Below are 24,925 nucleotides of genomic sequence, written 5' to 3'. Positions count from 1 at the left end.
TGTAATCCCATCCATAATCGGCCGTCCCTTATTGCCTACTCAGAGCCAACTGGTTATCTCACCCTAACCGCCACAGTGTATTCTGGTTTTCTGAATTTAACTCTTTATTTCTGTTTGCTGCAAACAAGTGTTTGTGATAAAATGTTCACAAAAGTAATAAAAGGTTGTGGTAAATAGGCCTACTCACCACTGTGAATTATATTTTTATATATTGTCTTTATCTGCTGCCAAGAACATTTAGAGTTGGGGTTGCATCTAAAAATCTATGAATATTAATCTTTCTTAGTACATGCACATTTTTATATAATATAAAAATAGGCTATAGGCTATATTACACGTATAGGCTACACATACATACATAGTTTTATAAATATAGAACGTATTTGTTTAACTTACACATTAACAATCAGCAATCTTTCTCCAACAGTCTTCTCTTGCTTTGGCCGCAGAGACCGTATTGTTTCGAGCTTGAAATACATATTTAAATTCATCGTAATTCTGAATGATTATCTCTTGCTCCTCCGCGGAAAAATATATCGCTCTCGCTCTACCCGCGATTGGTTGTTCAGTGTCGACGTCACTCTTTTATGTGCACGCGCGCGTGGAGTAATCATAGCTTAAGATCAAAGCCTGAGTTGACAGAGAAAGTTGATGAGCTGCATCATGGTACCAATAAAGCCTGATTGCATCGGTTTGGTTTTGTCAACTCAAAACTAATCCTGTAACCCCGAGTTTGTTCAGCTACCTTCATGGTACAGGCCCCGGGTGAGCTCAGTTTGTTTTTGCTGCCGTTTGTGGAGCCTGTGATGTCTAGAAAGACCGCGTTTTTTTACAATGTGTTCAGGGGACAGGCAGCTAGCGGATAGTGAGGAGATGTTTGCTGTATGTGACAAAAAATGTTTTGGCGTCGCATCACTTACAGAACCTTTAAGCAGTAACTTCATTATTATCAAAATACTTTTACCATTAACTAAAATGTTTTGTTGGGAAAGGGACACATTATCTTTTCTCAGATCTACATTTTATAATCACTATGCAATTACAAAGTATTTATTCTACTATGAATTTGTCCATGACAGGGTGGACCTATTTTATGGTTCGCTCCTATATTGTCAGCTTGCAGTTAATTTATAAAAAGTGCTGGAGCTTGACCATATGCATTTCTAACAGCCTAATGTCTGCTTAATACAACACATAAGAAGTTAAATAGAAAATCTCTGATTTTTTTAAAGGAAATTGTGAAGTCTCAAAGGCACTTAATGGTGATTTTGACCCTTTTACTCTCACTCATTATTGCATATAGAGGTTTTAGATAAGGTATTTGGCTTCGGGAAACCCCCTAATCTACTCCAGTAAAACATTCTCACATTGTTTTTGAGTCCAACGCCCATGGTGAGAATGTTCTGAAAGCACGTGATTTCACACTATATATATGACTGAGGCAGCAGCTGCAGGCCAGATGAAGGAGGAACCAGAAACAGAACATGTAAGTACACCATCAATTCCTTTATAAAAGATACAATTTGTAACAAATGCTTAGGCCTAGGCATACATTACATCGTAATATAAATAGGGCTGGGAAATGATTAATCGCGATTAATCGCATCCAAAATAAAAGTTTGTGTTCACATAATATATGTGTGTGTACTGTCCATAATTATTTTGTATATATAAATACACACACATGCATGTATATATTTAAGAAATATTTGCTTAAATATACTGTATATATACAGTGCTATGCATAAGTTTAGACACCCATGCTAAAGTTGACTAAAAATAGGAATAAAAAAATCATATTTTGGAAATTGAACTTAATGCCTTAATTTAAAAAATTAGGAAAAATCCAACCTTTAAGGACACCAATTTTCTTTGTGAATGAATAATGTATCATAAGTTTGGGCACCCCTATGTTATAAGTTTGGGCACCCCTATGTTATAAGTTTGGACACCCCTATGTTAAATTCCCATAGAGGCAGGCAGATTTTTATTTTTAAGTATTTTTTTTTTTTTTTTTTTAGGATACTATGCATACTATTTATTTCAGTTAGCCTAAAAGCTAGTTTGATTTGCATTGAGAGCAATGCAAATCAAACTAGCTTTTAGGCAAAGTGAAATAAAACCATGCCAATCTCTAGGTATGGTGAAGGCTATGTGATGATGTGGGGATATTTTAATTCCAAAGGCCAAGGGAACTTTATCAGGATGCATAGTATCCTAAACATTTTTTTTTTTTAAATACTTAAAAATAAAAATCTGCCTGCCTCTATGGGAATTTAATATAGGGGTGTCCAAACTTATGCACCCTGTATTATAAAGGAAGAACATTTATTTATGTACGATACATTATTCATTCACAAAGAAAATTGGTGTCCTTAAAGGTTGGATTTTTCCTATTTTTTTAAATTAAGGCATTAAGTTCAATTTCCAAAATATGATTTTTTATTCCTCTTTTTAGTCAACTTTAGCATGGGTGTCTAAACTTATGCATAGCACTGTATTATATATAATTTGTATTATAAATAAATATAAATATTTTATATATAAATAACACATTTTTCTTAAATATTTACTTGCATGTGTGTGTTTTTATATATATACAAAATAATTATGGACAGTGCACACACAAATATTATGTGAACACAAACTTATATTTTGGTTGCGATTAATCGCGATTAATCATTTCCCAGCCCTAAAAAATAACTTATTTCTGTTCAAATCTAAGATGTGATATGATCTCTCTTCATGTTTACTGAAAAGACTTTAAACTAGTTTAACTTCAAAAAATAAAAGATGACATGTTTCAGGCATTTGGTGCCTGCAGCTTTATTTTACAGTTCATATCTGTACATAAACTAGGCTATTATCTGATATACTATAGGCTAATGTTAACTTCATAAATATGCGTCGGCCTTTATTTGAAGCATTCTTTGGTTCTCAACATATAAAACCTTGGATTGCTTTAATTTTCTGCAAGAGTTCAGTAAATTGCTCACATAGATTCAGTTCAGTGAAGGTTTCGTCAGATGGGGTCAGATTCCTGAAATTCAGCCAAGATTTGGCGGATGGAGAGATTCAAGTAGTGGAAAAAGTGCAGACAAGCTGAACAGTTCTCTGTTCTAGTAGTATCAGACATCTGCGAGATCAAGGGTGTATATAGCAGGATTTACTCTCATTTACGGTGTTGGTTATGAACTGGATGTCATTTAAGTTCCTTTCTATGAAGGTAAAAGAGTAGCAAAGCTCAACAGCATGTAGATGTGAATTTGAGAACTTGTACAATAAATATTTGTACTTGTAGGCTACGTGAACATTTACACTCACAGCTCCGATGGGAAAACCTGTAAAATTAAAATCTGAAGTTGAATGTTGAGATTTGCACTCGCAGACAATAGTCACAAACCTGTATTCTGAATTTGAAGCTGCAGACAAGTAGTCACAAATGTGTAAAATGCCATTCACAGGAATACAATGACTTGTAATATATATTTGCATTTATTCTAACATTGAAATTCGCAGTACAACCTCTATTAGACACTTGCAACTTCCCAAATCTGTCACTGCAATTTCAAATCTAGCGGCTTGACTTTTGCTACTCTTTTCGCGATATTTTAGGTGCAAAACTAACTTGCGCACTTGCAACTCAGTGGCGGCGAGAAAGAAAGGGGGCGCGAGCGGGGTGTTCCAAGGAGCCGTTCTATAGGCGGATCTTTTGTGACGTCATTGTTTATGTTTGCCGCGTTGCATCACGGGAATCGTGTGGCAGGAAACACCGCTAGATACCTATAATTTGATTGTTTTGCACGTTTGGAGGAGGATTTAGAGAAGAGGATGGTTCACTCTTGCTGTGTGGTCGATTGTACGGCTCGTTGGGGGCCTGATAAAAAGTTTTTTCGAATTCCCTCCGAAAAGGATCGCGAAAAACGAAAGAAATGGTTGCGTGCAATTAGGCGATTGAACCTGGACGCTCCGAAGCCTGGATTCCTAACGTTACTGATCGAGTTTGTGAGGCTAATTTTGTTCATGGTAGGCCTAAGTCTTAGTGACTATGTATTTATAGAAGATTGAATAAAATAAAAAATAATAAAACTGAGTCAAATCTACCGAGTCATATGTTTTCGCGTTCTGATTCAGGTGTCCCAAACCGCGATCCACACAACACCCAGACTACCGTATTTTCCGCACTATAAGCAGAGGCGCACCTTCAATGAATGGCCTATTTTATAACTGTTTTCATACATAGGGCGCACTGGATTATAAGGCGCATAGAATAGAAGATACTGCAGTCAAACGTTTGACTGGGTTTGCGTTATGCAGTGGTCACCAACCTTTTCAAGCCTATAAGATCACATTCAAGTCCAAATGTAAACCAAGATCTTCCACTTGCAAAAAAATCTGAAAAAAAAACAACAACAAGTGTCTGAGCTGTAAAACCTTGTTTATAGTCGACGCGTCCGCATAAGTGCGAAGGTAATAAAAATCTAATATCCGTCTGCTCGGGCAGATTCGGCTTAGCGCGAGCAGACGGATATTAGTACATCTCATCATCACCCAGTTTGCGCGTCTAAATCAGTTGTATGGTCTGGTGTTCAGTCTAAAACAAAACAGTTGCGTCAAGTATAAATGCCTCGTCTGTTTGGGGAGTTGCACGCACAGTCAGCGGAGATCTCATATGGGCTTTGAAATAACTTCGATTTTGTCACCAATACAAATTTTGAGCTTCTCTCCAAACCTCCTCCGGTCTTCAGATGTTAAAGTGCTTATATATTGTGGATTTTGCCCGCTAACTCTCTTGAAAGTGCTCGTCGCGTCTTTACAGCCCGCAATACTGTTTGATTTGTTGCCACACAACCACTCGCGCATGCGTACAAATATGTCAACAAAGATCCTCCTATTGGTGGGCGCCTAGCCAATGAAATGGGACTTATATTGTGCGGTCCTCTGGGACGCTCTCTGAAACGCTACACGGCTTAATGCATTAGACTGATACTGAAATAAATAAATGATATTTTCAAACTCAGTAAAAACACCATACTAATAATGCATACTACAGAAAAGCAGATGAGCACAGAATATGAACGCAACGTGTTTAATTGTACGTTAAGCATTTTCCTCCTAAAGAAAACCTAGAAAAAGCTTAATAAGGCTTAAAGTGATTGTTTGGAGTAAAAACAACCTAGGGTTCTTTGCACCATGCATGACCTCGAGCCAAACATTGACTCAAAAGATCTTTCATGCTTGCCCTCCCGTGAAAGCTTCCTGGATCTCCTTTGTCCTGGTCAGTTGAAAATGTATAAATGCCTTTTATATTGCTATTGAACTGTCTTTGTATAGCTGAAGTAAGACAGAAAAATACTTGTCTTTAGAAATTAAAAAAGGCTTCTGGTTTGGCTCGAGGTCATGGTGCAAAGGAGCCTAGGTTGATTTTACTCCGAACCATCCCTTTAATGGACCAACAGTTATAAAAAAAGAAAAACACACACAATTCGTTATAATTAATAAAACACAGGCAGCAGGTTTATTTGAACTGAACACAAATTTGCTTTCTTTCATCATATTTTGTGCTCATCTGCTTTTCTGTAGCATGCATTATTAGTATGGTGTTTACTGAGTTTGATAATGTCATTTATTTCTTTTAATGATCAGTCTAATGCAAGGTACAATATGCAAGAATTTTACATTAAAATATCCCATAATCTCAAGGCCAGTGTTATATATTTTGTTAAGTTGATTACTTACAATAATCCCAAATGTTTCCAACTCGTGAGAAAATTGCAATTTTAAGTCCCATGACATGAAACTTTCACTTTCTGAGGTAGGAACTTTTTAACATTAATATGAGTTCCCCTAGCCTGTATATGGTCCCCAAGTTTCTAGAAATTTCAATTGGTGTAAATCGAGCTTTTGCTATCTTTCTCTGCCTTTGAGAAAATGGAGGCTTAATCAGGCTGATCTTGAATCTCCTCCTTGTGACGTTATAAGGAGGAAATGTTACCTCCCCTTTCTCTTCTTTGCCCGCCCAGAGAATATTTTCCACCCATGAGAAAATGCGCTAGGAACTGTAGGAACGCACGCGCACGATTTTAGTTTGTCCACGAGAGATATCATGGCTTTTGAGCGAGCGAAGCATAATAATTGCTCAATAATTGGATGTACAAATGAACACTGAAGGGTTAATACAGAGCTGGGCTTGCTGAACGTCTGAAACTAAAGTCTGGATCACTCTCTTTGGCTCAGCTACACACCTCGAAGTAAGTCAACTAATGATATATAAGTGTGTTGCTTTACTGTTTATGGTTACCTGGATTGTTACACATATAATGTGGCTGTAACATTAGCTATGCAGCTATGCAGTTTATGTGTGTGAATACACACACTGTAACGCGATTGTTGTACACTTCTTTGTTATTTGGATAACCGTTTTCCTGTTGGTTATTTGGCACACGGGATATCCACATTTCAAGATCGCAGAGCTTAGTAATCGTAATAAGATAAATTACAGACGTTACAGATCTCTCATGAAAAGGCAACAGTAGGTTAGCGTTAGCTAACATGATAATAACTGTAAACCATCCGAATAAAGTACCGTATCCAGACATAATATTTTAAACTAACCATTCGGAAACGTCCTGCTGGAGCCGCTGAGTTGCAGCTTCTCCATCTGGATCAGATTCTGGGTCAATCTAGGTCGTAATGCTTGAACGACTGCGTGTCTTCGTGCCATTGTAATATATCCAATGTAAACATGCATGATACCGTTGTTGCGCAATATGGTCAAGGCCACACCCACCCTCCACCTTGCGCCGCCTTTCTCCTCCTCATTAACATTTAAGGCTACAGGCACCCGAAACGGCCCGTCTGAAGGAAGCTCATTCTGGGACTGGCTTGTAGTGGCTATAATTCTGCACAGAGGCTGAATTTTTGGAAATAGATTTCAGATCAGGCCCGGCGTCAAGGGGGGGCTTGGGGGGGCTTAGCCCCCCCTAAGATGATCTCAAGCCCCCCTTGCGGTGATCTGAATGATGATTATGTGACTGAGCGTTCGTGCAGTGTTCGCCTAAACACTTTATGAATAAGATAACAATAAACGAGAACTGCCTGAGCTGTTCTTTACTTTAGGCTATTAAACGTCTCACACACATGTGAGAGGAAAACCCGAAGACCGTGACACCCCAAGTATGCAATGCATGACCTTAATTGCCTACTTAATTGTCTACATCTACACAAGCCCCGAGGGGAAAATGCATTGCACACACACACACAGAACAAGCGCCAGCACATCCAGAATTAATGCATCATATACACAATCAAACATAAGGTCTGTTACAATTATTATTATGAGGCTACTTTTATTATCAATATTACAATTAATTAGCCCCGCAATAATCTCATAGCGCATCACTGCATAACCGACGCGCAGCGATGAAGATGTTGTCCTCATTTAAAAAACAACGTGTTTAACACGAAATAATTCTCATTTTTTTTCACCATGGGCCACAAGAGAAATATTAAGAAAATAAATTAAGGTTAGGCCTATATACGTTATTAGCACATGTTGAGTAGATTCAGCTCTCATCGGTCAGTTTTTAGTTTCACTTTCTATAGTGACTAATTGAATGGTATTTGATAGTACTTCTTCACCTACATAGGCTAACTCTCGCTCAAAGTGCTCGCCTTCATAGTTTAAAACGCAAAAATTTCAAATGTTGCGACGTGACGTTTTTCTTTTTCAACAATTGCGCAGAATGATGGACAACAATCACATTTAGCGCACGTCTTATCCCCGCGAAATGTTTCCAATCACATTTCGCGCACCCCCCGTCACGCAAGCCCACCTAAGAATTGTAAAAGCCCCCCCAAGTAGTTTGTCCTGGAGCCGGGACTGTTTCAGATATAGTACTAGGGACCACTAAGGCCTATATTAAAGCCTACAAAAAGTAGCATGTCATGGGACCTTTAACCAAGGAAACGGGGCGTTAGAGCAGGAGAGATGGGAGTCGCCGGTCAATTGCGTCATATCCGCGTTACCCTCGGTTTCTGCTCGTACTGTGTGGAGTCCTGGACAAATGCGGAAGTTGTAGTTGTAGCGTCTATCAAGCAACAAACGTTAGCTTGTTTCTTGCAGTCGTTATTGAACACAATTATTCTATAACGATTGCAGCTGGTTCTGTCGACAAAGCATGCTTCACGAGTTCACACTTACATATAATTTGAAGGGGTAAAGTTTGACGCATATTTGGCGTGCTGTCCAGAGGGAGGGCTCCGAGCTCGGAGTTCGGCCCGAACCCAGAGTACTCCCCCCGTATGTAAGTGTTTAGGACTAGAAGTGTGGAGAAGGGGTGGTGGAGGGATGCTGCAAAACTGTCAATGGAATGAGGTGAGACTGCTGAGTATATATACACCTCTTACCACTGATTGCTGAGTGCTCTCCACTTGTGTTAATTATCTGAACGTGCTCCTCCCGAACCTTGTTAATAAAACATAATTTCACGAGTTCACACTTACATATAATTTGAAGGGGTAAAGTTTAATGCATATTTGGCGTGCTGTCCAGAGGGAGGGCTCCGAGCTCGGAGTTCGGCCCGAACCCAGAGTACTCCCCCCAAAGGCTAAAGTGCATAGGACAGCCGCCGGACTAAAGACCCCCCAATGAGTGCCGAGTTTGGCTGGCTGGCATCTCAAGAAGGGGCCTGGATGCTTGACCGGGGAGGCCCGTAATGGTGGCTCACTGCCTGGACTGACGGCCCCTGTTGGTCTGCGAACAAGGAGCGGTTGTAGTTTACAGTGACCGATCGGGAGGATTTGTGCTTTTCCGCTAAGCCCAAATGCTCGCGGGAAAGTTCTCACTCCGTCCACTGTGAGACCAATGCTCCCTGGACGGAAAGAGGAAGCGGAAAAAATGAGCGCTTGCCCGGGAGATTCTCTCACACTGCATCGCTGGATGAAAGAGAAAACGTAAGTGCTCTACCGGGAAAGTTCTCACTCCGTCCGCTGTGAGACCAATGCTCACTAGACGGAAAGGAAACAGAAAAATGAGTGCTTTCCCAGGAGATTCTCTCACACTGCATTGCTGGATGAGAGAGAAAACGTAAGTGCTCTACCGGGAAAGTTCTCACTCCGTCCGCTGTGAGACCAATGCTCGCTAGACGGAAAGGAAACAGAAAAATGAGTGCTTTCCCAGGAGATTTTCTCACACTGCATCGCTGGATGAGAGAGAAAACGTAAGTGCTCTACTGGGAAAGTTCTCACTCCGAAAGAGGAGACAGGAAAGAGGAGAAAGAGGAGATTAGAGAAGTACTTCAGAAGAGACATCACTGCTGCGGCAGTATAAAAATTAGCCAGAGTAAAAGAGCTCCAGTTGGAGTATAGGAGACATCACTGCTGTGACAGTGGAGACATTAGCCGTGGAGACATTAGCCAGAGTAAAAGAGCTCCAGTGGGAGCAGAGGAGACATCACTGCTGCGGCAGTGGAGAAATTAGCCGTGGAGACATTAGCCAGAGTAAAAGAGCTCCAGTGGGAGCAGAGGAGACATCACTGCTGTGACAGTGGAGACATTAGCCAGAGTAAAAGAGCTCCAGTGGGAGCAGAGGAGACATCACTGCTGCAGCAGTGGAGAAGATTAGCTAGAGTAAAAGAGCTCCAGTGGGAGCAGAGGAGACATCACTGCTGCAGCAGTGGAGAAGATTAGCCAGAGTAAAAGAGCTCCAGTGGGAGCAGAGGAGACATCACTGCTGCGGCAGTGGAGAAGATTAGCTAGAGTAAAAGAGCTCCTGCTGGAGTATAGGAGACATCACTGCTGCGGCAGTGGAGAAATTAGCCAGAGTAAAAGAGCTCCAGTGGGAGCAGAGGAGACATCACTGCTGTGGCAGTGGAGACATTAGCCAGAGTAAAAGAGCTCTTGCTGGAGTATAGGAGACATCACTGCTGTGGCAGTGGAGAAATTAGTCAGAGTAAAAGAGCTCCAGTGGGAGCAGAGGAGACATCACTGCTGTGGCAGTGGAGACATTAGCCAGAGTAAAAGAGCTCTTGCTGGAGTATAGGAGACATCACTGCTGTGACAGTGGAGACATTAGTCAGAGTAAAAGAGCTCCAGTGGGAGCAGAGGAGACATCACTGCTGTGGCAGTGGAGACATTAGCCAGAGTAAAAGAGCTCCAATGAGAGCATAGGAGACATCACTGCTGTGGCAGTGGAGACATTAGCCAGAGTAAAAGAGCTCTTGCTGGAGTATAGGAGACATCACTGCTGTGGCAGTGGAGACATTAGCCAGAGTAAAAGAGCTCTTGCTGGAGTATAGGAGACATCACTGCTGTGGCAGTGGAGACATTAGTCAGAGTAAAAGAGCTCCAGTGGGAGCAGAGGAGACATCACTGCTGTGGCAGTGGAGACATTAGCCAGAGTAAAAGAGCTCTTGCTGGAGTATAGGAGACATCACTGCTGTGACAGTGGAGACATTAGTCAGAGTAAAAGAGCTCCAGTGGGAGCATAGGAGACATCACTGCTGTGGCAGTGGAGAAATTAGTCAGAGTAAAAGAGCTCCAGTGGGAGCAGAGGAGACATCACTGCTGTGACAGTGGAGACATTAGCCAGAGTAAAAGAGCTCTTGCTGGAGTATAGGAGACATCACTGCTGTGGCAGTGGAGACATTAGCCAGAGTAAAAGAGCTCTTGCTGGAGTATAGGAGACATCACTGCTGTGGCAGTGGAGACATTAGTCAGAGTAAAAGAGCTCCAGTGGGAGCAGAGGAGACATCACTGCTGTGGCAGTGGAGACATTAGCCAGAGTAAAAGAGCTCCAGTGGGAGCAGAGGAGACATCACTGCTGTGGCAGTGGAGACATTAGCCAGAGTAAAAGAGCTCCTAATGGAGTATAGGAGACATCACTGCTGTGGCAGTGGAGACATTAGTCAGAGTAAAAGAGCTCCAGTGGGAGCAGAGGAGACATCACTGCTGTGGCAGTGGAGACATTAGCCAGAGTAAAAGAGCTCCAGTGGGAGCAGAGGAGACATCACTGCTGTGGCAGTGGAGACATTAGCCAGAGTAAAAGAGCTCTTGCTGGAGTATAGGAGACATCACTGCTGTGGCAGTGGAGACATTAGCCAGAGTAAAAGAGCTCTTGCTGGAGTATAGGAGACATCACTGCTGTGACAGTGGAGACATTAGCCAGAGTAAAAGAGCTCCAGTGGGAGCAGAGGAGACATCACTGCTGTGGCAGTGGAGACATTAGCCAGAGTAAAAGAGCTCCTGCTGGAGTATAGGAGACATCACTGCTGTGACAGTGGAGAAATTAGCCAGAGTAAAAGAGCTCCAGTGGGAGCAGAGGAGACATCACTGCTGCGGCAGTGGAGAAATTAGCCAGAGTAAAAGAGCTCTTGCTGGAGTATAGGAGACATCACTGCTGTGACAGTGGAGAAATTAGCCAGAGTAAAAGAGCTCCAGTGGGAGCAGAGGAGACATCACTGCTGTGGCAGTGGAGACATTAGGCAGAGTAAAAGAGCTCTTGCTGGAGTATAGGAGACATCACTGCTGTGACAGTGGAGACATTAGCCAGAGTAAAAGAGCTCCAGTGGGAGCATAGGAGACATCACTGCTGTGACAGTGGAGAAATTAGCCAGAGTAAAAGAGCTCCAGTGGGAGCAGAGGAGACATCACTGCTGTGGCAGTGGAGACATTAGCCAGAGTAAAAGAGCTCTTGCTGGAGTATAGGAGACATCACTGCTGTGACAGTGGAGACATTAGCCAGAGTAAAAGAGCTCCAGTGGGAGCAGAGGAGACATCACTGCTGTAGCAGTGGAGACATTAGCCAGAGTAAAAGAGCTCCAGTGGGAGCAGAGGAGACATCACTGCTGTGGCAGTGGAGACATTAGCCAGAGTAAAAGAGCTCCTGCTGGAGTATAGGAGACATCACTGCTGTGACAGTGGAGACATTAGCCAGAGTAAAAGAGCTCCAGTGGGAGCAGAGGAGACATCACTGCTGTAGCAGTGGAGACATTAGCCAGAGTAAAAGAGCTCCAGTGGGAGCGGAGGAGACATCACTGCTGTGGCAGTGGAGACATTAGCTAGAGTAAAAGAGCTCCTGCTGGAGTATAGGAGACATCACTGCTGTGGCAGTGGAGACATTAGCCAGAGAAACAGCTCCAGTGGGAGCAGAGGAGACATCACTGCTGCAGCAGTGGAGACATTAGCCAGAGTAAAAGAGCTCCTAATGGAGTATAGGAGACATCACTGCTGTGACAGTGGAGAAATTAGCCAGAGTAAAAGAGCTCCAGTGGGAGCAGAGGAGACATCACTGCTGTGGCAGTGGAGACATTAGCCAGAGTAAAAGAGCTCCAGTGGGAGCAGAGGAGACATCACTGCTGTGGCAGTGGAGACATTAGCCAGAGTAAAAGAGCTCTTGCTGGAGTATAGGAGACATCACTGCTGTGGCAGTGGAGACATTAGCCAGAGTAAAAGAGCTCCAGTGGGAGCATAGGAGACATCACTGCTGTGGCAGTGGAGACATTAGGCAGAGTAAAAGAGCTCTTGCTGGAGTATAGGAGACATCACTGCTGTGACAGTGGAGACATTAGCCAGAGTAAAAGAGCTCCAGTGGGAGCATAGGAGACATCACTGCTGTGACAGTGGAGAAATTAGCCACAGTAAAAGAGCTCCAGTGGGAGCAGAGGAGACATCACTGCTGTGGCAGTGGAGACATTAGCCAGAGTAAAAGAGCTCTTGCTGGAGTATAGGAGACATCACTGCTGTGGCAGTGGAGACATTAGCCAGAGTAAAAGAGCTCCTGCTGGAGTATAGGAGACATCACTGCTGTGACAGTGGAGACATTAGCCAGAGTAAAAGAGCTCCAGTGGGAGCAGAGGAGACATCACTGCTGTGGCAGTGGAGACATTAGGCAGAGTAAAAGAGCTCTTGCTGGAGTATAGGAGACATCACTGCTGTGACAGTGGAGACATTAGCCAGAGTAAAAGAGCTCCAGTGGGAGCATAGGAGACATCACTGCTGTGACAGTGGAGAAATTAGCCACAGTAAAAGAGCTCCAGTGGGAGCAGAGGAGACATCACTGCTGTGGCAGTGGAGACATTAGCCAGAGTAAAAGAGCTCTTGCTGGAGTATAGGAGACATCACTGCTGTGACAGTGGAGACATTAGCCAGAGTAAAAGAGCTCCAGTGGGAGCAGAGGAGACATCACTGCTGTGGCAGTGGAGACATTAGGCAGAGTAAAAGAGCTCTTGCTGGAGTATAGGAGACATCACTGCTGTGACAGTGGAGACATTAGCCAGAGTAAAAGAGCTCCAGTGGGAGCAGAGGAGACATCACTGCTGTGGCAGTGGAGACATTAGCCAGAGTAAAAGAGCTCTTGCTGGAGTATAGGAGACATCACTGCTGTGACAGTGGAGACATTAGCCAGAGTAAAAGAGCTCCAGTGGGAGCAGAGGAGACATCACTGCTGTGGCAGTGGAGACATTAGCCAGAGTAAAAGAGCTCCAGTGGGAGCAGAGGAGACATCACTGCTGTGGCAGTGGAGACATTAGCCAGAGTAAAAGAGCTCCAGTGGGAGCAGAGGAGACATCACTGCTGTAGCAGTGGAGAAATTAGCCAGAGTAAAAGAGCTCCAGTGGGAGCAGAGGAGACATCACTGCTGTGGCAGTGGAGACATTAGCCAGAGTAAAAGAGCTCTTGCTGGAGTATAGGAGACATCACTGCTGTGGCAGTGGAGACATTAGCCAGAGTAAAAGAGCTCCTGCTGGAGTATAGGAGACATCACTGCTGTGGCAGTGGAGACATTAGCCAGAGTAAAAGAGCTCCAGTGGGAGCAGAGGAGACATCACTGCTGTGGCAGTGGAGACATTAGCCAGAGTAAAAGAGCTCCTGCTGGAGTATAGGAGACATCACTGCTGTGACAGTGGAGACATTAGCCAGAGTAAAAGAGCTCCAGTGGGAGCAGAGGAGACATCACTGCTGTGGCAGTGGAGACATTAGCCAGAGTAAAAGAGCTCTTTCTGGAGTATAGGAGACATCACTGCTGTGACAGTGGAGACATTAGCCAGAGTAAAAGAGCTCCAGTGGGAGCATAGGAGACATCACTGCTGTGGCAGTGGAGACATTAGCCAGAGTAAAAGAGCTCCAGTCTGGTGTTTATGGCCATGTAAATAAATATAGCATGTGTTATACATAAAGATTAATCAGTATTTTGGCAAATGATGTGGGTATGTTCGAATGTACTTTTACAACAATTGTTTAGAACACGTAAAACTGCGCCGCATTATCACAACAATGAATTCGACATACAGTAACATCTATGATAACCAATGTAGTATTAAACCTTACTTTTCTTGCGGTTAATTTATTTTAATGAAATAAAAGTGTGATGAGGTTCAAGAGTCGGGAAGGAAGAAGACAGGGGTCGCGTGACTGGGACTCGTACTTTATTAAAATAAAGCAAAACATATAAAACATATAAAACAGTTAAAAAATGCGAGCTCGGATCCACCGGTTTTCTTTCTCTGCATCCAATTTTCTCTTCAGTCTCTCTCTCGTTCCAGCGCGGCTTATAAGCGTCTCTCCACACGGATCACAGCAATAAGACACAGGTGTTCGTCATTTGCACTCGACCTACTTGCGTCCCGCTCGTCTCTTCTCTCTCCCATTACAGACCGCGCTGAACCACGCCCCCCTCGCCACAAAAAGCATGTCATTATAAAAACATAACTTAGCCTCATCCATTAACATGATTTTTCGATTCCTGGCTGACTGATTTACATTCACGGTGGAGTTTAAAACGACATCATTCCATGGGCTACGCCGTTGTTGTTGTTTGGATGCAGCGCCCTCTAGCGGCCAAAAAATTTGCATATTGTAGCTTTAAGCCACGTTAGCCTGCCAGAGGAATGCACATGATATCAAGAATAGAAGAAGAATAGAATAGAATGAGCCCTCATGAAAATACGTATCTATAGCTGCACAAATTATATTTCTCATATCATTTATACGCCAATTTATTGCGTTCAAATGATATGCACTGTAAACCCCTTGGGTAGGATTAGGGGTGAGGAGGGTGTGCATATTACACGCGAAAACTGCGTATCATATGTATGCAAAAACTCATTTTGGCATATAAATGATACGAGAAATATCTTTAATATAGCGCTTTCATATGTACTACTGTACACCCAAAGCGCTTTATAATCATATCAGGGGATCTCTCCTTCACACCACCAGTGTGTGCATTCACTGGATGATGCGACGGCAGCCACAGGACAACGGCGCCAGTGTGCTCACCACACAGCAGCTATAGGTGGACAGAGGAGAGAGAGTGATAGAGCCAATTCAATGTAAGGGGATAATTAGGAGGCCATGATTGGTAAGGGCCAGTGGCTGGAATGTGGCCAGGACACCGGGGTTACACGCCATGGGATTTTTAATGACCACAGAGAGTCAGGACCTCGCTTTTACGTCTCACCTGAAGGACGGTGCTCTTTGACAGTATAGTGTCCCCTTGGGGCGTTAGGACCATAGATATCATATAAAGGCTAGATGTCTCGTCCGCGCTGCTGGCCAATGGAGGTCGACGTCCGCACACGGCGGCCATCTTACCACAGGCAGCTCGCTCACTCGTAACATGGTGCATGCACTTTTAAATAACCATAACTTGCTCAATTTTCGACCGATTTTCAAACGGTTTGGTTTGTTATAAACGTCAGAGATGTAGCTATTACACTGCATACATATGAATAATTATGTTCAAAATGTTTAAGCATTCAGAATTATAGCCACGTTAATAACGTTTGTAAGAAACCAAACCGTTTGTAAATCCGTCAAGATTTCAGCGAGATAAGAGGATTTGTGTGCGTGCTGATCACTCACCTTAATTCACAGAGCCCTGTGGTAAGATGGCCACCGGTGATGCCGGAAGTGACTCCGCCTTAAGACATCTAGCCTTTAATATCTATGGTTAGGACCCACACAGACCACAGGGTGAGTGCCCCCTGCTGGCCTCACTAACACCTCTTCCAGCAGCAACCTGAGGAGTCTCCCATCCAGGTACTAACCAGGATCAACCCTGCTTAGCTTCAGTGGGCAACAAGTCTTGGGCTACAGGGTGATATGGGTGCTAAACAGCTGTGCTCTCCACAGTAAGACTGTTCCAGAAGTCGCGGTGCAGTGGTTGTGTTGAAAATCAACTGTGTACGTCCTTATGAGAAAAGTGAGTTTCATTTTACGCAATACTTGTTTAAGATCGATATATATATATATATATATATGTGTTGCGCTTGTATTATTCAAACAGATATATCATTATCTGTACAGATTACGTTAAGGAATGGTGACTCACAAGTTATTAGTCACCTGGTTACGCTGGTGTATTGTGTTAGATATAATGTTAAGCTGATAGACTTCATCAATAATGCTACTTTATACAGTATATGTAACATTTATTACTGTTTTGTTTATTTGCAGCGACACAAATACATTCAAATACATAATGTAAACCAACCATTTCCATCAATATAAGCTAAGAGGCAACTACTACATTCAAATCTGCCCTGTAATGTGAAAGTAGAAGAAAGTTCAGTAAAGTGTTCGGACTGATTCCTGCCTCCTGTCCTGCGTTCTCCAGGGCGAGAACTAGGCCTATAGTTTCCTAAGCACCTGTGGTCCTTTCTCTTAAATAAAGACATAAGTTAAATTTCAGTTTCTTTGGAAGTCCTTCTCTGAGAGGGTGGAGGCAGGATGGTCATAGCTTTAGTATAAAAGAACCAGATACATTGTCAAAATCACTTACTAAAACAAAGGTAAGTCAGTTTCATGTAACATTTGTATAATAATTGTCAGATATCCTTCCAGTTACATATTGTATTTTCTGAGACATCTGTTCTGCTTTCAGTACATTGTAGGAGAAAATCATTGCACACATTTTTGTGTAAACCTACTAAGGATGGCTGATAGCAAAAGCAAGTATTATCTTATTTCATCAAACCGATTTGAATACAATACCAGCCATCAATGTGATCTTTTCAGTCTTTAAAAATGTACAATGTGTTTTTATCACCAGTGGCTGTGTCCCCGTTGAGCCCGGCGTTTGTACAAGATCTTCTCCCTTCTGCCGAAAAGACAGCGCTTCTCTACCATCTCTCTTACCTGTGCCTGGGCAAGTTCACCAGCCTGGAGAGAACCATCAGGAGTCGCGCTGTGGAAACCCAGCTTCTGTTCGGCTCTTCTGATAAAGCCATGTTGAAAGTACAGTTTCAGATTTCTCTTGATTTCATTATCTTGTCTCCTAGAAAGAAAAAAGGTGAAAGTGTATCAACTCACCAAACATGAAGGGTCTGTAGTCATATAGTCCGTCTTTTAGCTAGAGATTAATCTGAGCTAAACTGCTATGAGAGTCTCTCCCTGGTGTCATAATATCATAATGTGAGCCATGAAAAATCTTAGGTAAAATCTCTTTTATAACCTAAGAGTTTGTACTCATAATCTTGGTTGGATATGCTTCTTATACATTTTAAATGCAATTCTTACATTTTTAAAACTGTTAAAAAAGGGATAGTTCACCCAAAATGAAAATTCTATCATTGTTTACTCACCCTCAAGTTGTTCCAAACCTGTATGAGTTTCTTTGTTCTGCTGAACACAAAGGAAGATATTTGGAAGAATGTTTGTAACCAAACAGATCTCGGTCCCCATTGACTACCACCATAGTATATTTTTTTCCTACTATGGAAGTCAATGGGGATCGAGATCTGTTGATTACAAACATTCTTCCAAATATCTTCCTTTGTGTTCAGCAGAACAAAGAAACTCATACAGGTTTGGAACAACTTGAGGGTGAGTAAACAATGATAGAATTTTCATTTTTGGGTGAACTATCCCTTTAACCTAAATTATAATAACAACGGTTAATGCAGCAGCATTATGAACCCAGCAAACATTGGTCCGACGGCAACGTCGTGTCCCTGGCCAAAAATAGTCGCGGTAGGACGGCATTAATCGGTAAAAATATGTAACACAGAACATTTCCTAAAAATGCATTCAGATACATTTGTACATGTCTACAGTTCTCTGGGGTTGCATGTATAATTGTTATTTTGACTTTTAGCTACCCAGCAAACATTTGGACGTTTAATGACCGTTGAAAAGACGTCCGTCCGAGACGTCCCGTCATGGTTGAAAAATAGATCCAAAATGAAAATTGAACCGACGTGTTTGACGTCGTCTGGCCGTGAATTCCACGTCTTTTCTGGCCGTGAATTCCACGTCTTTTCTGCGCGTCCCTGGACGTCTAAATGGGTTTATTTTTTTTTGTTCTTCTGGATGTTTATAAGATAGGCCTATATATATATATAACCCTGCATATAAAATAATCACACCCATATTGTGTAACATCGTAAAAAGGCAATCATTTAGGCTATTTTTACACATCTGAACTTGACAAAGGGTTTTAAAAAGGTCCAAAATCGGTCCGGTCAGACCTGAACGTCTATAAAACCGTTTAATCACGTGTACATCAACACATTATTTCTGGACAAAAGCAAAAAAAATTGCTATAATTTAGCACAACATTTTATTGTGAAAAATACATTTGAAATGTCTTCCAGTTGTTAAACAGCTACTATTCAAAAAAGATAATAGAAATAGTACAATGTGGTAAATTCTGTGGTAATGGCATTTTCTCTAACAGTTTCACATTAAGGTTAAGCAGACATTAATCAAACCAGAATATAGCAAAAGTACAGGAACAGTCAACACATTCTATTTTTAGAGTCTTTCTATAATATGCCATCATTGATGAATAGAAGTCAGAGCTGTGGCAGTACTAAGTTTCAGTTACTTACAGTCTTGCATTACTGTTAAGCAGCCATAAATAAAAGTTTTTAGAGTCTATGAAGTTTATGGCTTTATGGTTTTTGTTTTGTTTATGGCTCATTTTTTAAATCCACCACCCTCAGCTGTTCCTGGAGCGTTCTTCAGGTGTTCCTCCAATGCTGCATCAATGTCTGAATCTAGCATTTGGGCTCCACCTCATCACAGCATCTGAGGAAAGAGAATATGGTTTAAAAAAGAAAAAAGGAAAAAAGGCTAATTTCTAGGTAAATTACGTAGCCTACTTTTTTTTTTTTATGTCGGAAATGAACTATGTTATTGTACTGAATAAACGGTCCGTGGAGCACAAACGAGTTGCGCAGTTTCGTTCCGCTTTCATTTTTTTTTTTTTTTTTACCATTCGCTGCTGGGCAATGTTGCGGTAGCGCGACCTATAACAAAATGTGGTCTCACCGGCAGAAAAAATTAGCCTGGTTCTACCAGACTCTCGTACATAAATGTAAAATGTAATAAAATTTGTACAGAGAGTCTGCCCCCTCTCCATTGACAAGCGTTAACTTCATTGAAGGCGGGTACTCTGTTGAAGCAGAGAATGTCTAATTTACATTTATAATACAAAATGTACTTACCCAACAGCAGATTTTTAGTAATTCGGCAACACATCAATGCACCCTCAAATCCTGCTCGCCTCGTGGTTGTAGAAAAACTGGAAAATGGCTACGTTATCGCTTTATCGCGAGATAATATATCATATCGTGGGATTTTGCAATATCGCGAGATTTGCTACAACATCCCGGTGGCACAGTTTTGACATGTAAAGCAGTGTGCGTCTTTTCAGAACCTCTTAAAAACTACTTGGGGCACTTAAATTCATTATTGCAGTATCAACCAAGGTGTATGTATAATACTTTTGCATATTTCATAAGGATTTCATAGAGGGTCATGATGGACTATAAATGCACGTGTAAAGGACGTCACCTACTGGACGTCCACTTAAAACGACTAAAATGCCGTGGCTTTGCAATCAATTAACCACAATGGGCACTTTGTGATTATAATTTATTTAAACAAGATAAAGTAAATATATTTACTTTGTATAAAAATCGTGTATTTCATAAAGATAATTCCTTGCTTGACAACATTGCCCAGCAGCGAATGGTAAAAATAAAATAAAAAATGAAAGCGGAACGAAACTGCGCAACTCGTTTGTGCTCCACGGACCGTTTATTCAGTACAATAACAGTTATTTTCCGACATAAAAAAAAAAAAGTACGTCATTTACCTAGAAATTAGCCTTTTTTTTCTTTTTCTTTTTAAACCATATTCTCTTTCCTCAGATGCTGTGATGAGGTGGAGCCCAAATGCTAGATTCAGACATTGATGCAGCATTGGAGGAACACCTGAAGAACGCTCCAGGAACAGCTGAGGGTGGTGGATTTAAAAAATGAGCCATAAACAAAACAAAAACCATAAAGCCATAAACTTCATAGACTCTAAAAACTTTTATTTATGGCTGTTTAACAGTAATGCAAGACTGTAAGTAACTGAAACTTAGTACTGCCACAGCTCTGACTTCTATTCATCAATGATGGCATATTATAGAAAGACTCTAAAAATAGAATGTGTTGACTGTTCCTGTACTTTTGCTATTTTCTGGTTTGATTAATGTCTGCTTAACCTTAATGTGAAACTGTTAGAGAAAATGCCATTACCACAGAATTTACCACATTGTACTATTTCTATTATCTTTTTTGAATAGTAGCTGTTTAACAACTGGAAGACATTTCAAATGTATTTTTCACAATAAAATGTTGTGCTAAATTATAGCACTATTTTTTGCTTTTGTCCACAAATAATGTGTTGATGTACACGTGATTAAACGGTTTTATAGACGTTCAGGTCTGACCGGACCGATTTTGGACCTTTTTAAAACCCTTTGTCAAGTTAAGATGTGTAAAAATAGCCTAAATGATTGCCTTTCACGATGTTACACAATATGGGTGTGATTATTTTATATGCAGGATTATATAGCCTATAGGCCTATCTTATAAACATCCAGAAGAACTAAAAAATAAACCCATTTAGACGTCCAGGGACGCGCAGAAAAGACGTGGAATTCACGGCCAGACGACGTCAAACACGTCGGTTCAACTTTCATTTTGGAACTATTTTTCAACCATGACGGGACGTCTCGGACGAACGTCTTTTCAACGGTCATTAAACGTCCAAATGTTTGCTGGGAACAGACAGATTTACAGGACAAATACAGGTGTCACAGTTGTGTTCTGATTAGTTTGGACTTATCTACCTGTCATCATGTCACGTGTCATTATTAGTTCATCTATCTCACCTATCCTTGTTAGTCTTGTCAGCTGTGTGTGTCTCGTGTCCCTGATCTGTTTCCCCAATGTATTTAAGCCCCGTGTTTTGCCTTATTCATTGTCCGTTGTAAGATGTATTTAGAGTGTGTGTGTGTTCCTTTCTGCCTCTGTGAAGAATTGTATTATTGTAGTAAAACGTTTGAATTGGAGCTCTGTGCCTCTTTGCCTTCTTCTGCCTCCACCACACTCTGACAGAGCAACGGAGCGCCCAACATGGAGGATAGGGCAAGAATCATCCTCCTTGCTCAAGAGAGCCAAAATGTATTTTCTTTTGGAGGACTTTTTGTGTATTGCTGTCACCAGCACCCTCGAAGACCTGAGCCTGAGCACCTTATTCCGGATCGGGGTCACATTCAACCAGCACATCGACTAGGGGTGTGAACAGAGATCCACTGGTCTCACAATTCGATTACGATTATCATGTCATCAATTCAGTTCAATTCGATATCACAATGCATCGTGATGCACCGCATCCTCAATTTTAAATTTTACTTCAAAAGTGATGTGCGCGCGCATGTCTGTGCTCGCCTGTTCGGGAATTCGCAGTGACAGAAACAGTTTAAGTTTCAAGGGAGTAAAGCTTGTTTATGACAATAAAGATGCAATGTGTGATATTTCTGAGAACTATTGACAGATATGCAATATAAGATCCATAACTATGTTTTCAGTGGTGTATAAAGACCTTACTTAATGAACCATTATGTTTTTATTACCTTAGAATGAGTAATTTACATAACCGCGGGCACCCCTTCTATGAAGGTCGACATATCATGACGTCATGTTTGTACCGTAGCCGTCAGCGAACAGACAGCGCTACAGAGCGCGTTTCGTCACTAACTTGAATGAGAAGCAGCAGAAAAAGACGCAGCAGAATACTCAGGTCGCCCCTGACTCTGCAAACGTGGAGAAAAACATGCTGTCTGAATGAAGCCTCGGACATCGTAACATTAGCTATTTCCTCTTACCTAGCTGCTCTTAACCATAGCTCTTATCTTATACCAACTTGCATGGAAACAGGCTATGGTAAAGTCAGTGAATAAAAGACTAACACAATGATAAACAAGTAAAAATAACAATCGCAATAACGTAGTTTTACTGAATAATTAAGTAAATATAATTTAGTATAAAATATAATATAAAGAAACCTCATTGCTTGACTTGCTACTCTCTGCTGACTCAGATGACGACATCTTCCGATCCTACGTCGGCCACCGTAGCCTCTCATTCGAGTTTGCAATTTGAGGGATTGGCTGTGAGTGACAGACTGTTTGCAATCCGCAAACCTCACCACTAGATGCCGCTAAAAATTACACACTGCACCTTTAAGAAAAGGAAAATCTGTCAAATAAATTTTGTTTTAAAGAAATGTTCATTTAAAAGCAGCGCTCATTAATCAGTGTATTATGTTACCATTAAAGATGCATGCATCTACCGTTGCCGAATCCGATGTTGAAGGTGACGATCATCCATTTATTATCACGCGTAACAACACAGAATATTTGTAATCTGACCATCGGGTGCAGATACATAAATCAGAGAAAATGATTTGGGCGGGTGGATGATTTATTTTTGGCTGCGGATTCGGCGTTGGAGCTCATCCGCGCATCTCTAGCAGCAGGCGATAACATCTCGGGGTGAAAGCGGCTAATGTGGTTTATCAAGTGAAATGAGCGCACACAGCACGTCTTCTGCGGGTCGTGCTTACCAGGTTGTTTATAAAAGCCAAAATGTGCCCAGATGTAGGCTTTTAAAGTAGTTGGAGCATTTTTATTTTCTCGCACTCGCGTCTCGCCTCCCTCTGCCATTGTATGCTACCGGGACAAAGCATGACGTCAGAAAAGTGTCAGTACATTATAATCGGTTATGGTCTATTACTGAACCCATACTGAATTGTCCTCGTCTGCATCGCGATGCATCGTAGAAATTATACATTTTCACACGCCTAACATCGACCTCCCAGACACCAACGGACTGGACTGGAGGGAGACTGTCATTAGAGCTTAGATCGTGCCCAACAAATCAAGCCCGACCCTACCCGAGCCCGTTGTGTCCGAGCCCGGCCCGGCCCGACACGTTCACTGTAATTATGAGCCCGAGCCCGATTTAAACCCGACCATTTTTAATATGTGGGCCGTTATAACCAGGGGCGGCGATATAATTTTTTTAATGCAGGTGCTGCTGCGCTAGATCATTTAGGCTACAGGGGGGAGCTGCACACTGTGCACAGTTATATATATTATATAAATACTATTAATAAATGAGCAAAAATTGGCCACTCAATATTAAATATTCGATTATTTTAATTATCACAATTAAAGTTTTAATTTTATTAAATTGGACAAGCACAACATTCAGCATTCAATCAAATATTCTTAAAGAATAATTATTATTTATAATGTTACTTCAACATATTGTTATTTCAACATAATATGTGTGTGAGCAACAAGCAAGATGTGCATTTGTAAATTCGGTGACAGCGCGAGTTTCAAATGGTGTAAGTGACCGCGGCGCGCCCGCGACTCCATGTCGTGATGTCTGGTAAAATGCTTTTTATTAAATCTAGGCAATTGTAATTGTAAAAAAAATTATTACAATTAAAATACAATTTATACTAAACGAAATTCACTTTAAAGAAAAGCTTTCTTCAAAACAAAACTTAAACTTGAAACTAAATGTGCTTATTCAATGGCTAAAACACGTAGGCTACTACAGACTCTCTTTTTGAACAAATTGCAGCACATTCATTTAATTCTGAATTTTGCACATATTGAAAGGCATTTGTTTGTGCATAGTAAAACATATCTGTAACATTTATCACATTCATAACTGTGCGTGCATTTATTAATTATTATCTTAATGAATAATGCGACAAGGAAGAAGCATGTAAATTGCGTTGTTTGTTTATTCAGAAATAATTGAATGGATCGGAAAAGTAACAAAAAGAGGACATCGAGGGCTGAGGCTGACTATCAAAATTTCTGTCAAGGCAAGACTGCTTCATGTGTCTGTTCATCGTCGAAGTCCCCGTTTTTTTTTTTTTGCTGTCATGGGCGAGCAGCGTGCCGCATTTACTGCACGAGAACAAAGCCAACAACACATATGTTGTCACTCCCCACGACTAGTTTAAAATGTTTCCACTTTCCATACCTCCGATTTTCCTCCAAACTTGCTCAAAGTTAATTCTCCTGTTTTAATTTTTTTCTTTGCTTCTTCAAGCACTTAAGCTACAGAATAGTAGGCTACAGTACGCACAGCAGGTGTGATGCGTCACGCGTGCGAGACTGCGAGTGCGAGTGGACGAGACGCTGCGCATGACACGTGACGTGCTTTATCAAGGGCCCGACCCGACCCCGCCCGAGGACAGTGGCGGGCAATATCGGCCCGGCCCGCGGGTCGGGTTGGGTCGAGTCCGGGCTCGGGCTCGGGCAGAGAATCTAAGCTCTAACTGTCATCCGGTGTCTGGAGAGCGTCGTGCCCCGATCCAGAGCACAGCCAGAGCCAGGGAATCTTCACATCCTGCCTGACCAGCCTGATCTTCACGTCTTGCCCGCCGAGCCCGCACACGTCAGTCCTGCCAAGCCTGCATTTCACGTCAGTCCTGCCGAGCCTGAGCATTACGTAATGCCCACCGAGCCAGAGACTGTACATGTAATGCCCGCTGAACCAGAGACTTTAAATGTAATGCCCGTCGAGCCAGAGACTGTAAACGTCATGCCCGCTGAGCC

The 24,925-nt window shown here is 41.9% G+C and overlaps 1 protein-coding gene across 8 annotated transcripts in view; it reads left to right on the top strand.

The window, feature by feature from the left end:
• The first annotated feature begins 235 nt into the window (after positions 1 to 235).
• LOC308682373 (uncharacterized protein) overlaps positions 236 to 24,925 on the top strand; it is a 29,608-nt gene continuing 4,918 nt past the window's right edge. Inside the window, exons 1-6 of one of the 8 annotated variants that reach the window (XM_081352079.1) lie at positions 1,458 to 1,486; positions 15,874 to 16,038; positions 16,132 to 16,201; positions 16,456 to 16,790; positions 16,883 to 16,949; positions 17,051 to 17,235. In XM_081352079.1, coding sequence (XP_081208205.1) covers positions 16,934 to 16,949; positions 17,051 to 17,235 — 201 coding nt within the window. In that variant the 5' untranslated portion in view covers positions 1,458 to 1,486; positions 15,874 to 16,038; positions 16,132 to 16,201; positions 16,456 to 16,790; positions 16,883 to 16,933. Of the gene's footprint in view, positions 1,487 to 15,873; positions 16,202 to 16,455; positions 16,791 to 16,882; positions 16,950 to 17,050; positions 17,236 to 24,925 lie in introns of all 8 variants that reach the window. The other 7 variants (XM_081352078.1, XM_081352075.1, XM_081352077.1 and 4 more) reach the window with 7 other exon arrangements.

Source organism: Scardinius erythrophthalmus (assembly GCF_964197995.2).
Source record: "Scardinius erythrophthalmus genome assembly, chromosome: 22".
Lineage (NCBI taxonomy): Eukaryota > Metazoa > Chordata > Actinopteri > Cypriniformes > Leuciscidae > Scardinius > Scardinius erythrophthalmus.
This window is presented reverse-complemented; position numbering and strand designations above follow the sequence as displayed.